This window comes from Myxocyprinus asiaticus, chromosome 26 (genome assembly GCF_019703515.2).
Source record: "Myxocyprinus asiaticus isolate MX2 ecotype Aquarium Trade chromosome 26, UBuf_Myxa_2, whole genome shotgun sequence".
Lineage (NCBI taxonomy): Eukaryota > Metazoa > Chordata > Actinopteri > Cypriniformes > Catostomidae > Myxocyprinus > Myxocyprinus asiaticus.
Window position 1 is genome coordinate 8,649,908 of NC_059369.1, and position 14,381 is coordinate 8,664,288.

Consider the following 14,381-nt stretch of genomic DNA (forward strand, 5'->3'; position numbering starts at 1 on the left):
ACTTTTCAGTATTGAATGGATTATAAGTATATTTATAATCTAAATTTCTCTCGCTTCATCCGCCATCTTGGATTTATTTTTCCACTGAGGTCATCACTGTGCATTCTGGGATCCAAATGCTTTTTGTCTTGATTTTGACTGAATATCTAATAATTGCTTAAAATCTAACAAACTTCTTTTTGTGAAATATTTTGTGAAATAAATACAAATTTTAAGTGTTCAAATACTTTTGGGAATAAAAGTCCAAAGAAAACATTTTTATTTTATATTTTATTACCATGGGACCATGTCCAAAAATCATGGTAGTATGTACTTTTTGTGAATGTCTCAACTCATAAAGCCCAAAGTATACTTCAGTCAGACGCGAACACTGAGCATCCTCCTACAGGACGCGTGAAGAAAATCTCATTACCAGTAGAGTGCTCGGGCACTGAAGGGGCGCAGTCCAATCTTTCTAACCGTGCTTCTTTGAATGCACAAAATGTGCATGCACCTTATTTGCACTAATTAGTGGGTCCACAAGGTGGCAGCACTCACATTTGAGCAGTTGCTGTCATGTAGAAATGCTAGAAGATGTAATTGCCAGTAAACATCAGGAGACAAAGGTGAAAACAACAACAGTGGATGTGCACGTGAAGTGAGGAGGTCAGGAGATACCTCCTCCTGGCCAAATTACCCCCATTGGCCCTTATCTATCATGGCCTCCTAGTAATCCCCATTCCAGAATTGGCTACATCACTGTACTCTCCTCTTCATCAATAGCTGGTGTGTGGTGAGCGTACTGGCACACTATGGCTGCTGTCGCATCATCCAGGTGGATGCTGCACACTGATGGTGGTTTTGGAGAGTCTTCCTATACTATGTAAAGCGCTTTGAGTGCCTAGAAAAGTGCTATATAAATATAAGGTATTATTATTATACCTGCATTTGTATAACTTGAGTCTGAAGGAATATAACAACATCTTTATGGGTCTAAACACTACAAGAGAAATTTGTATCTCATAGCAGTCGTAGTATGCATGCGCCAACCGCCTGTTTAGGCTCACGTTTGACTGTAAGAAGATGCTGAGCATTTGCGTGTACAAAGCTCTTACATGTAAAAAGATCAAGGACAATTTGATTCCTCATGTCATGACCCTTTTAAGGCTTTCAGATTTGATCTCATATATGCTAAAACATGGCTGTGATATGTATGTAAATGTAGTATTCATAGGCTTTTATTTTGAGATGCACAAATCATCCAGTGCCTCAGGATTTGCTTTAAATTGGCCCATATAATGACTTTGTCCACCACATCAGGTTAATACATATTTAACTTTAGTTAATATTACAGTCAACACCTGCATTGAGAGAAGGTTTTACAGTAGTGAATTATTAAACTGGTTACAGTACACTAATTCAAGCCCTCTAGCACACTGCAGCTTTGTTCTATCTGAGAGAAAGAGTGCATCTTGTGTATATTTAGATTCATCTGGGCTGCTGGGGAAGAGATCTATTATTTAGAGAGCGACGCTGAGTTTTTCTCTCTATTTTTCTCTCTCTGCAGGCAGTTTACTCCAGAGTGGCTCGGATCTGTAAAAATGACATGGGAGGGTCCCAACGGGTGCTGGAAAAACACTGGACATCTTTTGTTAAGGCGCGCCTGAACTGCTCTGTTCCTGGAGAATCGTTTTTCTACTTTGACGTTCTTCAAGCAATTACTGACATCATCAACATTAATGGAGTGCCTTCTGTGGTGGGAGTTTTCACCACCCAGTTGAACAGGTAAAGTTTTGCAACCCTTTCCCCAAAATCTATTCTGAATAGTTGGTTTGAGCTGAAAAAAACAAACCAGCCTAATTGGTCTTAGCTGGTTTAAAGTGGCATATCTGGTCTCTTAGTCTGGTCAAGGTAGTTTAATCTGGTCTAGCTGGTCTCTTAATCTTGCCTGGCTGGTGTTCAGATGGACTAGCTGGTCTCCCAGTCAGGCCAAGCTGGTTTAATCTGGTCTAACTCGGATTTAAGTGGGGCCAAGGTGGATTAGTTGGTCTCCCAGTTAGGCCAAGCTGGTTTAATCTGATCTAGCTTGTCTCCTATTATGACCAAGTAGTCTGGCCAAGCTGGTTTTAAAATGGTCTAGGTGGTCTTCAGCTGGTCTCCCAATGTGGCCAAAACTCGTTATCTCGTACTCGTAATCTAGTCTAACTGGTCTCCTAATATGGCCAAGCTATTTTAGCTAGTTTAGCTGGTCTCCCATTCTGGCTAAAACTAGCTGGTCTCCTAGTGTGGCCGAGATGGTTTAGCTGGTCTAGCTGGTTTCCCAGTTTGGCCAAGCTGGTCTTCAGCTTATTCAGCTGAAAAGTGCCAGTGCTCCTCTAAGACTATGCAAACAGATCAGCAAAACAGTCTTTTCCAGTTTTAAAATGTACTATTAGCATGGTGAAAACTATGAATGGGGCTAACTCTGCTTTTTCTGGTATATTCAGTATTCCAGGATCTGCAGTGTGTGCTTTCTCGATGGCGGACATTGAGAAAGTGTTCCGAGGCCGTTTCAAAGAGCAAAAGACTGCAGATTCCGTGTGGACACCATTTCCTGAGGAGAAGCTGCCCAAGCCCAGGTTGGTGCACGGCACTAGGGCATGACAGGCTAATCATTCTCAGATTAATAATTAACAAGCGATAATTGGACATGCTGCATATTTAACCTGTGTGTGCAGTGGCCATATGGAGGCTGGTATAGATTTACAGGCATGTGGCACATGGCTTTTTGCCCTCTACTCCTCAAATGGAACTGAATGTGTGTGTGTGTGTGTGTGTGTGTGTGTGTGTGTGCGTTCGTGTGTTCAGACCTGGCTGCTGTGCGGGACACGGCTCAGCGGAGTCCTACAAAAACTCCATCGAGTTTCCAGATGAGACCCTACAGTTCATCAAGTCCCACCCACTCATGGATGCCTCTGTCCCCTCCGTCGGAGACGAACCGTGGTTCACCAAAACAAGAGTCAGGTACGAACACGGGGCAAAGTGCCATTATTCTTAAAGAATTTAGAAGCTGAATACACCATCAGTATTAGTGATTTTTATTATTATTATTTATTGGTATCAGCTGATATGTGAATATTTCATTGCAGAAGCTTGTGTCCGCTTATTCAGGATGCGTTAATACTTTGCTGTACAACGACACTTACTTTAAAGGGTTAAATCTATCACTATCCCTTTAAGCAATATCCATAGAAATATGCTTGAAAAGTGCTTTCTCTTTAAGGTTTCAAAAGGAATTCACTTCTAACATATAGCACTATTGATTGTAGTTTTTGTGAGTTTATCTATTAAAAAAAAAAAAAATAGTAGGTTAGTGGCCATAACATGAACATATTTATTGGCTTATCAGAATCACCCAGAATTTCATTATTATGTTCAGTTCAATGTGGCAATGTATATAAGAATGGATTTATGTACAATTTACAACAAAATTTGTTCTACTTGTGTTTTAGCAGTTATTAGTTTCCATGAATTTTGCATGTGGACTTTTTCCAGAATGACAGTTACCATTAGGGATGCACCGATCCGATACCTGGATCAGCATCAGCTCCGATACTGACGTTTATAAATGGATCGGGTATCGGTCCGACGAGCCCGATCCAAATCCGATACTGTGTGTTAGTCATGTTCGTTACTGTCAAGCTCAAAAAACACAATTAAAGTAGTTCATATGACACGTGCATTTTATTCAAAGCCACTTGAAGACGTGCAATAGCTCTGTGAATCATAAAAGGCTGTGTTTAATAAGTAAATATATAAAATGCATGCGCAGCTCCAGCGCATCAGTGAATTGCGCTGCTCTGTTTACACACACGCTCGCGGCTATTTTTAGCCTTCACACCGTGCGCAGTATTTGAGTGCTACTCACAAACAGCATCTCAGATGTAGATGCTCAAAAGTTCAGTTCACTTATAATATGCATTTAGAACGGCACTGGTGGTGCATTTTTTTTTTTTTTTACCAGAGTTTGAATAAGAAGCTAATTAAACTACTGTGAACTTGCCTACAAACAGACACATACAGGACTTCCTGGAGAGTTCAGAATGTTAAAATAAAAGCGTGAGGGTTTAAAAGTTAAAGGTACACGATTGAGATATATTACTATATATTACTATTATAATATATTATTATTACTATTATTATTATTATTATCGTTTGTTTACAAAGTATAATAATATTTAAGTCGAATGGGTTCCAAAAAATAACTGTGTGAATGAAAAGTGAGCTGATATCTTACAGCTAAATTGAATAAAAAAGAGACCTTTTAAAGTCCAGATACAAAACGACTTCTTTTCTACTGATGACTTATACTGGAATTACTGTTAATTTTGCTGCTACATTATCCAGTATACTAGTTAACAGTAAAGTTTTTCTTAATAAGCTATACATTTATATTGAAATAATGTGTAGTTAGAGGTTTGTGTTTCTTTACATATTAAAGAGCACACCCAATTAGTTCCACACAATAATGTAAAGATATTCTAAATTGATTATGCAAAAAAACAACACTGGTATCGGCTTGGGATCAGTATCGGCCGATACTGAGATTTCCGATATCGGAATCGGATCGATAGAGAAAAAGTGGTATTGGTGCATCCCTAGTTACCATATGGACACGATGATTCTGTTTAATAAGTATTGTAGAAAACAGTGATCAATGATTATAACCCTTCCAGTAGATAGATAGTTATTGTTGGTTTTACATTATAAACCAGAAACAAATGACACACCTAATTTAATTGCTTCAGGTCTTGATGGAAGTGTCATGTTTCAACATGTTTTGTCCTGTATCAGATCAAGTTAAGCTGCTGTAATTCAGGCGTCTCTTCGTAACCGAAATGCGGCCCCATTCTCTGTTTTTTCTTCCTATTTGTAGGTACAGACTGACAGCACTTGCAGTGGACAACACAGCAGGACCCCATAAGAATTACACAGTGGTCTTCATCGGCTCCGAGGCTGGCATCGTGCTGAAAGTTCTGGCAAAGACGTCTCTGCTGTCTTTGAATGACAGCATCCTACTGGAAGAGATAGACGTCTTCAACCAAGCCAAGTATGTTCTCCCGTAATTATCTCACTTTCAATCTTCACTCTCATTCTCGACGTCTTTAAATAGTTGGAAACTTATTTGCAGATATAAGAGTCATTTCATGAAGCAATCATTGCCATTTACTTACAATTCAGTCACAATTTGATGTGTTGTTGGGACCTGAATGAAAGTTTTGGATCCTTTTAGACGAGATTAGATCTGTTTAATGTGAAAGCCTTTCACTTTCTCTCTATTTAACCTGCAGCATGTGCTTTTTTCATCCTCTTCAGAACTGCTGAAGAAAGCATTGACTGACAGATAGATCTGATAACATGTGATTATCTATACTTCACCACCTCCCTCGCTCTGTTCCTCCAGGTGTTTATCCAGCAACGAGGACGATCGGCGAATTCTGTCCTTCCACCTGGATAAAGACACGCACACCCTCTATGTGGCATTTTCCAGCTGTGTGGTCAGAATACCTCTCAGCCGCTGCGAACGGCACAGTTCATGTCAAAAGTGAGTGCTGAACGCCACTTTACTAAATGCCAACTTCATACCAAACCACTCTTTACATGCCAACAAATAATTTTCATAATCAGTATTTTGTATTGTTTTCCAGTAAAATCTCTAAGCATCCTCAAAGAAGATCAGTTGCATAAGATCTTAAGACATGTTTTGAGCAACTATTGAATTAAGTTTTTTTTACCCCCTTTGACAAATAGATTTTTTTTTTTTTTTTAAGTATAAATCTAACAAAACTTAGTTAGGTTTTTGGTTAAAACAAGAACAAATGAGGTAAGACAAATAAACTTAATTCAAAATGAGAAATAATTGAAGTCTTATTATCTTACACAATTTTGCCTCTTAATTTAGCTTGTTTTGAGGGTGCTTAGATATTTTACTGGAAAACAAGACAAACATACTTCTGAAAAAAGTTTTCTGCCATGTCTTTCTGTCTGTGAACCCATTGTTTCTCAGTAATGCCGCTCAAAGTGAACACCAGCTTTTCTGATGGTTGTTTGGTATGTTAATTTTACTTTGTGTTGTTTTGCTTCCTGTTGCAGGTCTTGCATTGCTTCTAGAGACCCTTACTGTGGGTGGATGTCGGAGGGAGCCTGTGAGCGCATTCCCGCAGCTGTCCAGTAAGTAATTTGCGAACATACTCAGATTTACTCTCGCACCGTGAAAGAGCTTTAATTAAAAATCACCGGCAAATCAGAATTGGCCCTATTCACTTTATTAATTCATTTGAAAGTTGACTTGCTCCACTCCTGATTTTTTTTTTTTCTTTTTCCATGATCTCACTTGTCTCTTTTTCAGTTCTTTCCCTAACATGGAAAAGTCTCATTACATAGCTAAAATCGGTTACGATTGCTGTTTCATGTTGACTGTAGATATGTAACAGGTATGAACTTACATTCACCACATTGTCTCTTCCTCTTTTGTAGAACCAGTTATGAGCAAGATGTTGAATACGGCAACACTGCACACCTCGGCGATTGTCATGGTGAGCTCATTGAAATGTGCCCCTTTACAGAAACAACATTAGGTAGCAGTTCTGATGTCAGTAACCCCCTCACACTCTCAGCTGAGAAATTAACATGCATAACACAAACATTAAACTAATTCCATGTCTCTTGACAAATAAACACACAAGCATATACACACTGCATAGGTCTGAACATTACAGAAACACACCTGTAAGTGATATAGTTCACGCACACACAAAAACCTGTTATTTATTCACCATGTTTTTCTAAGTTTATATGCTGTTATTAAATTTTTTTGTTGAACACATTTTTGTAGAATTTTTACACAGCTTTTTCCAATATAATGTCTGTTCATAGTGACCCTTTATGACCCCATCAAATATGGCAGGTTTGATGTCAGTGATATCTAGTCTTGAGACACATGAGAATCAGTGACTTTTAATATACAGTAATTGATGTCTGACCTGATGTTCAGATTGTCAGTGATTGTCTTTTCCACACAAAATCGTATGTCTTCAGAATTCTTCAGAAAATAGCACAAATTGTATATGGACTACTTTTTGTTTTCTTTTTTTTTATCCTTTTTGGAGCTCGAAAGCCATGGTCACTATGAACTGTTGTTGTATGAAAAAGATCTGTATAAAGATTCTTCAAAAATTGTGTGTTTAACAGCATATTAGTTTGGAAAAACATGCGGTAGAGCAAATACAACATTTTCCATTTTTGGGTAAACAATTCCTTGATACATCTTAAACCAGAGGAAAATAAACACTATTTTATACATATTTTTGTTTTATATCTTAATAAACACAACTTTAGGTTTTATTTTTATATAATTTCAAACTTTTATTTTTATTATTTTATGCTGATTTCCTGTTCCTTTAATTCCTTTAGAATTTTTGGCCACTACATCAGCGCCAGATTTCAAATCATATGGCGACCCAACCTCTGGTTAGTTTCCTATACTGCACTGATTTCCTTCCTTGAGTTCAGCATTCTCTAAATCTCCCTCACTTCCTTTTTCAACTGCTGCAACCTATCTTTGTTCCTGTGCTCTTCATAACACCATCATTATCATTTTAATTATTAGTAAAGGCACCTGATCTCCCACACCAGCTTGCCTATCATTACATCCATTCTTTCTTTCTCGCATGGAACATGCTGCTACCGCTTTATCATCTCCCTTGACTGTTTTGTCGTCTCCTGATTCTATTAGAGATAGTCTTCATCCTTTCCCCCCTCTCGGGATGAAATGTTGCTTACCTGAGACTCTGTACTCCCGTTACACCCCGTAATGGTCCAAAACATCAGAGTCCAAATGTTCTTGTTGAATGAATCGTTCAAACTGACTTGCGTCAGTCCTATCAAAATGCACTAACCCCGATCGTTACTCTGCACCCATCATGGGCTCCCGTTCTTAACAATTTGTTTGTCGCTACAGACATGGAGTTGCCATCCTCGTCAGTCACTGTGTCCGCGACTTCTGAACCCATACAATCACCCCAAACCATCCCCACACAGAGTCCCCAACTCATTGGCTCGCGGACATTTGTGCTCCACGATGATCCAGCCACGTCACATTCTGTTGAGCCTTTCCCAGGTGTGCTGGAGGGTAAGGCCTTGACTGAGCGCTCGGTGCTGCTGCATGGAAATCTGGGTAATAGCTGCTATTAGCACTGCTAATTATTTGAGAGCATGTGTACATCTCTGCTAGCAGCCCATTCTTCAGCAGAATTGCATGATAAGCAATTCTGTAGCCAGTCACACTCCATTAGCAAAGACGAGATACCAATTCTAGAGAAATTAATGTGCGCTTGGAAACTTCATTCAGGTCAGCACAATGCCTTGTGTTTATAAATCGTAATGACATGATACAAGCAGCTATACTCAGATTCTATCTTTTTCTTATTTTCCATGCTCTTTTTCATATGTTTATGTGATTATGATTTGTTCTCCACCTTTATTTTATGTATATTTTGGATAAATTAATTTCCTATGAGATCTTTTGTTCAACCTGTCTGAAATAAATTAGTGACATCTTCTAATATTAACCTTTCTTTCATCTTTTTCTTTCTTTGCCCATTCTTTTGGGTTTTAGGACATATTCCAAAGGCCTTGCCACTAAGCAACACTTTTAAGCACCTCTCGAGCAACATTACTAACCGACTAACTCTTTCAAATATCTGCGGACACTAACAAAACTTACCTTTGTTACTAGACAAAGACAGCGGGCTTAATTCTCTTTGGGAAAATCTCATGTAAAACACAACATACTAACTCACCTAATACTGCAACCCATATGCAATCAAATGTTCCCCCACACCCTCTTTACTAATTTTCCTCCTGTACCAATACAATCGCAGGTCAATGCAGATTATTGCTAATTAGTTATTCTTTTTTCAGAGAAATTGCAATTTCTTTAAAAAGCTTGTAAAATACTGCAAATAATTGTTCACTTTATCACTGTAAATTGTACCTTTGGGGGGAAAGGACTTCTTGAGAGGCAGTTCTTGAATGACCAACTGTGCAAGTGCATGTTACCATATTTTTGGGGTTGTGTGTTTTGCAGGTGTGTGGGAAATTCAAGCAGGTGAATCTAACCAGATGGTACACATGAACATCCTCATCACCTGTGTGTTTGCCGCGTTCCTGCTGGGTGCATTTATTGCAGGCATGGTCGTCTACTGCTATAAGGATGCCTTCCAACGCCCTCCACGCAAAATCCAAAAAGATGCAGAGGCAGCTCAGTCTTGCACAGATTCCACAGGTAGCTTTGCCAAGCTCAATGGTCTGTTTGACAGTCCTGTCAAAGAGTACCAACCCAATATGGATTCCCCCAAACTCTACACCAACCTGCTAAGCAGTGGGGGGGAGGTCCCAACCACTGGAGACACCAAGACAATGCTCCTGACTGGGCAACCACCAGAACTAGCAGCACTTCCTACCCCCGAGTCCACGCCCGTGCTGCAACAGAAAGGCCTTCAGCCAATAAAGAACCAATTGGAGAGGACTCATGGAAGGCTAAGCAGCTCCCGAAAAGATGGGCCACCCAAAAGCCCACAATACCTTCCCTCCAGTCCACCTCCTCATTCCACCATCAGCAACCCCCACATTCCCAGCGCTGTGGTACTGCCCAATGCCACACATGAGAACAAAGCCACCTTCACTACCCCTGAAGGACCTCAAGCTGAGAAAAAGATCCACAATAGTGATCAACATGGTTTCAAGTCAGGCCGTAAAGACCAACGGCGCACTGTAGATGCCAGGAACACACTTAACGACCTTCTGAAGCACCTGAATGAGAGCAACCCAAAGGGGATAATGGTGGAGGTGCCCAAGTCCCGTCAGCACCTCATGCTAGAACCCATTGTAAGCCCAACAGAGATCCCACCCAAAGTCCCAAGCCGAGAAGCCTCCTTGTACTCTCCCTCTTCCTCTTTACCCAGGAATAGCCCAACCAAGAGACTGGATGTGCCGACTACGCCAACGTCTCCTACAGGTCAGATGGGAACTCTCGAGAGACAGCGGTATCACCGCAGCTCTTCCCAGCGACACTCTATATCTTCACCACCCAAAGGGCTGCACTCACCCAGTGGGGCCATTGTGTCCCGGCAGCCCAGCTTGAACAGAGGTGGGTACATGCCACCAACCCCTACCCCACCCACCAGACTAGACTCTCACGGGGTGGCGATGGCTATGACGCCCTCCATATCCCGGCAGAATAGCTACAGTGGTCAAGGATCTTTACCCCGAACCTCGATCAAACGGACAGCATCGCTAAAGCCCGATGTGCCCCCCAAACCCAACGGCTTTGCGCCACAGACTGCACAAATGAGGGTAGTGAACAAGTATAGCTACTGAGATGCTCAGCAGGATTTTACTCCATGAATGGTCATTGGGAGTAAAAGAATTTGGCCTGAACAGATATGTTGTGCCAGTCTCTGTTTCCTTTGAAAGGAAAATAATCGGAGGCCAGAGCTTCTGCTTCGGGTAGTTCTGCTATTTCTCAATGATGTTGTCTTGTTAAGCTCAGTTTGAGCAACATGTGACGGATTCTGATCTTCAAGGTGGCAGGGTCACCTAAGGTCACAGCTGATGGAAGCTTAGGATGGACCTAAGGAAGCTGCATAGATGCTGCGGCATTCGTGGAGCGAATGCTCCCCTTGCACTGATTTCCCAGTCAATGTGAGGTGTGGAAACACAGGAGATATGGCTGTATCTGTCAGACTCTGAAATGATATTCGTGCTTGGATATCTCTCTAAAAGACAAACAGAGTGAAATAAACATATTGCGTGTCTGTGTTTGATTAGTCTCTGGGCTAACCAGTATGCATTTAATTGTCCTTGTTTGTTCTGTAAACTGAGAACAAGCTAGAGTCATTGCTGTTATAAACCTAAACCCCATTTAAGGTGCATTAACTTCAGATGTGTTTGGATTCAGAAGTCCAGATATGAATTAAGTCATTTCTGTGTGCAAAAGAAATGTCCAAGGCACCTACCTGGACAACTGATTTGAAAACTCATAAGGGAAAAGTGCCCTCAACATGTGTGCTGCTAAGTGTAGATGATGATGTTTAATGGACTCCAGTGTGATGTTCCATGCAGCAGTTTTCCGTGTCAGGCAGAGTCAAGCTTTTAAACCAACAGGCTCAGCACAGGATCATGTATGTTGGTAAAACATACAATGTTCTATTTGGTCACTCTTAGATCTAGGAAATTACAGCAAATCCTCTTATCTCATAAAGTTGTCTTATTGCTGTGACATAAGGCAGATTATTGATCAACCTCTCTCCTTTCCCACATGCCAAACACTGCTGTTGGGTCAACTTATTGAAAGTTTATTGCAGTTCACACCATTACATAGAGATTGCTTCTTGTGTCTTTGGCAATCCTACTGAAAAGACCATCTTAAACCAGCTGAAAGTTGGTTGGGTGCTGGTCTTAGCTGGTTTAAGTCTTGCCAAGCTTGTTTTCAGTTGGTTTAGATGGTCTCCCAGCATGGCCAAGTTGGTGTCCCAGCCTAACCAGCTGACAAGTGCCCAAAACCCCTCTAAAACCATAAAACCAGACCAGCCTAACCAATGGAAATGGCCAGCTTAGACCAGAAAACCACCTTAGGCTGGTTTAAGATAAAAGTGTTTTATATATATATATATATATATATATATATATATATATATATATATATATAATAAAATAAAATAAAAAGAACGTCAAACAGCACATTCCCCGCTGTAAACCACTCCTCAGAATGGCCGGTTCTGTGGAGACGTATTCTGTGACCCAACAAGGTTCAAATAAAGAGTCCGCTTCACTCTGATGGTCCACATACTTAAAGAATAGAGGCCTCAGTTCCATACTAGGAATAACTGTGCAATCACTGCAGTACCAGTGTGTCCTGCAGAGTGATGCCAGTGATAACTTTATTGTATACAACTATTTAAGTGTGGATATTTTCAAGGCAAGTTTGCCTGGATCAGTGTATTTGTGTGCCTTATTGAAGTCATGAGCATTTGTTTTGGTTTTGGACATTATCAAACAAATTGTTTTCGGATGGATGGGGACATTTAACCAAATATCCAATACTGGGGGAGGGCAAAGGTAAAATGTTATGAATGGAGAATTAAGAATGCTCCCCAAATGCTCCTCCTCTTGATTTCTGTGGTGGTTACAGCTCTGGATGGGGGAGATCAAGATATGTCCAAACACTTGAAATGCTGTTCATTTACAGAAGTGAGTTCCAGAGGTAAAATGAATGGAAACAAAGATTATTATAATTACTCCTCTGCATTGCCATTTATTCTTAAGCGTTTTGGGGAAGTGATAATTTGCGATGATGCCATGTAATGAATGTATTATGATTCTAAAATGACTACAAGCTGAATTTCAGCTCACATTATTCCTCAACATTTCATGGGGGTCAAATTGTTATTAAAGGGGCTAATCTATGATTAGAGATTTGCAGTTTGTTTTTTATTACTTGGGGGGATTTCAGTATATGGAGAAGATGGAACTTGTCTCTTCAAGCCCAAAGCTTCATGTTTGTTTACATGTTCTGATTGTGTTTGAGCAGCTGAGTGATAACCGATGTGTCATCGCCTGCTAAAGATCAGTTTTATTAAAGGAGAGAGAGTTGATCCTGCGCTCTGATTCAAATCGTCCTGTGTTGAGCTGCCTTGTATATTGCAATATGAATCTGCAATCTGACTTCACGCCTTTACCGTTCAGTCAATACTCTTCGCAAAGAAACCAGACTGGTCTACCTTTTATTTTTATTACTGTGCAAACATTAGCAGGTGGAAAACAGCTTTTTTTTTTTTTTTTCAGAATGTTTTAATGTGTAGATATTATAAAGCTGTACTGTGAATGTGTAAATAATTACATTCATTGTTTAAGAATATTTTTGTTGACTTTTTTTAACAAGGCATGTATAGTTGAAATAAAATATTGCTGCACAGAAAATATGATTTTGTTTTATTTTTACCGGATCTTATTTTGCAACACATTGTTCTCTGGCTAAAGGGCTAATTCCCCTAAATATTATAATGTCATCATCATTTGCTTGTACTCATGTCCATTGAACCCAGCAGTGTTTTATTTCTTCCTAAAGGAGATTTTAGACAAAATGTCTGAGCTTCTGTTTTCCATACAAGGAAAATATAGATGATGGTATACACTACCAAGGTTAAAAAAAATAAAAAAAATAAAAAAAGGAAGACAAAAAGCACTTTAAAAGTAGTCCACATGACTTCTGCACAATATTATATATAAAAAACATCTTTTGATGTCATACGATAGCTTTGTGTGAGGAACAGACCGAAATTTAAATAGTTGTTTTCTGATCTTCTTCCACTCATTTGCAGTTAAGTTTTTAAAACATGTTGCATTGTGATTGGTCATGTGACACCAAAGAACCTTTGGTGTTTGGCATCAAACCTGCTGTGAATCATCTAAGTCATATTTGAACTGAATACACAAATGAATGAGATTTGAGATCTCCAGTGAAGAGGAAGATTATGATTTAATAACAGCAGCACGGACAGTCTGACATCTCATTTTGTGTTTCAGAGAAGAAGAAAAAAAACTATTTGGATTTTAAATGACATTAGGATGAGTAAATAATGCAAAAGTATCATTTTTGTGTGAACTAATCCTTTAAACTTGAAACCAAGTTTGAATTCAAATTTTCTGAAATGCATATAATTAGTCAATGATATTTGAAAGCCGGAAGGAGAATCCTGAGTTTACATATAGGCCCCTCTGCATTCAGAGCCTGTAAGCTGTTTTTTTTTTTTTTTTTTTTTTTTTTTTTTTTGTCTTCACTGATGAGAAACATGCTTTATTTTTAGACCCTTGTTTTGAAATCTCGGTGGAGAGTGAGCCAGTCCACATCTCACAGGGACAGACTCCAAAGTCATTTGTAAGCTGAGCGCTCAACATCTGGTCCACTGGCTTAGAACACAGCCACACACACATGCTCTCAAACACAGCCTGATAGCATCAGGTATCTGAGATTGTACACATGAGAGCTTTCTCTAGAATTTCAATAGTGGCTGATGTTTTTGAATGTTTAGGGCCGACACGTCTAGACTGGTATATTGAAGAATTTACCACAGAATTTGAATGGTTATGTTTAGGGTATACATTTCTCTGATAATAAACTGTGAAGCTGTTAAGTTCCCTTCTGTACTACACTATTTCCATACTGAAAAACTAAATTAAATAATTAATAAAAACACCTCAGTGCACAGTAGAAATGTGCAAAATTACATATTTTCAAAACTGTTAGTCAGTCAGTACATTTACATGCTCTTTAAAACTTTGATTTCAATCACACTACAACA

The 14,381-nt window shown here is 39.5% G+C and overlaps 1 protein-coding gene across 5 annotated transcripts in view; it reads left to right on the forward strand.

Annotated features, from left to right (window-relative positions):
* LOC127417018 (semaphorin-6D-like) overlaps positions 1-12,989 on the forward strand; it is a 71,101-nt gene extending 58,112 nt beyond the window's left edge. For 2 of the 5 annotated variants that reach the window (XM_051656696.1, XM_051656698.1), the window contains exons 10-19: positions 1,547-1,764; positions 2,466-2,597; positions 2,827-2,982; positions 4,895-5,068; positions 5,423-5,563; positions 6,112-6,189; positions 6,496-6,554; positions 7,432-7,488; positions 7,979-8,194; positions 9,107-12,989. In XM_051656696.1, coding sequence (XP_051512656.1) covers positions 1,547-1,764; positions 2,466-2,597; positions 2,827-2,982; positions 4,895-5,068; positions 5,423-5,563; positions 6,112-6,189; positions 6,496-6,554; positions 7,432-7,488; positions 7,979-8,194; positions 9,107-10,398 — 2,523 coding nt within the window. In that variant the 3' untranslated portion in view covers positions 10,399-12,989. The remainder of the gene's footprint in view (positions 1-1,546; positions 1,765-2,465; positions 2,598-2,826; positions 2,983-4,894; positions 5,069-5,422; positions 5,564-6,111; positions 6,190-6,495; positions 6,555-7,431; positions 7,489-7,978; positions 8,195-9,106) is intronic. The other 3 variants (XM_051656697.1, XM_051656699.1, XM_051656700.1) reach the window with 3 other exon arrangements.
* The last annotated feature ends 1,392 nt before the right edge of the window (positions 12,990-14,381 follow it).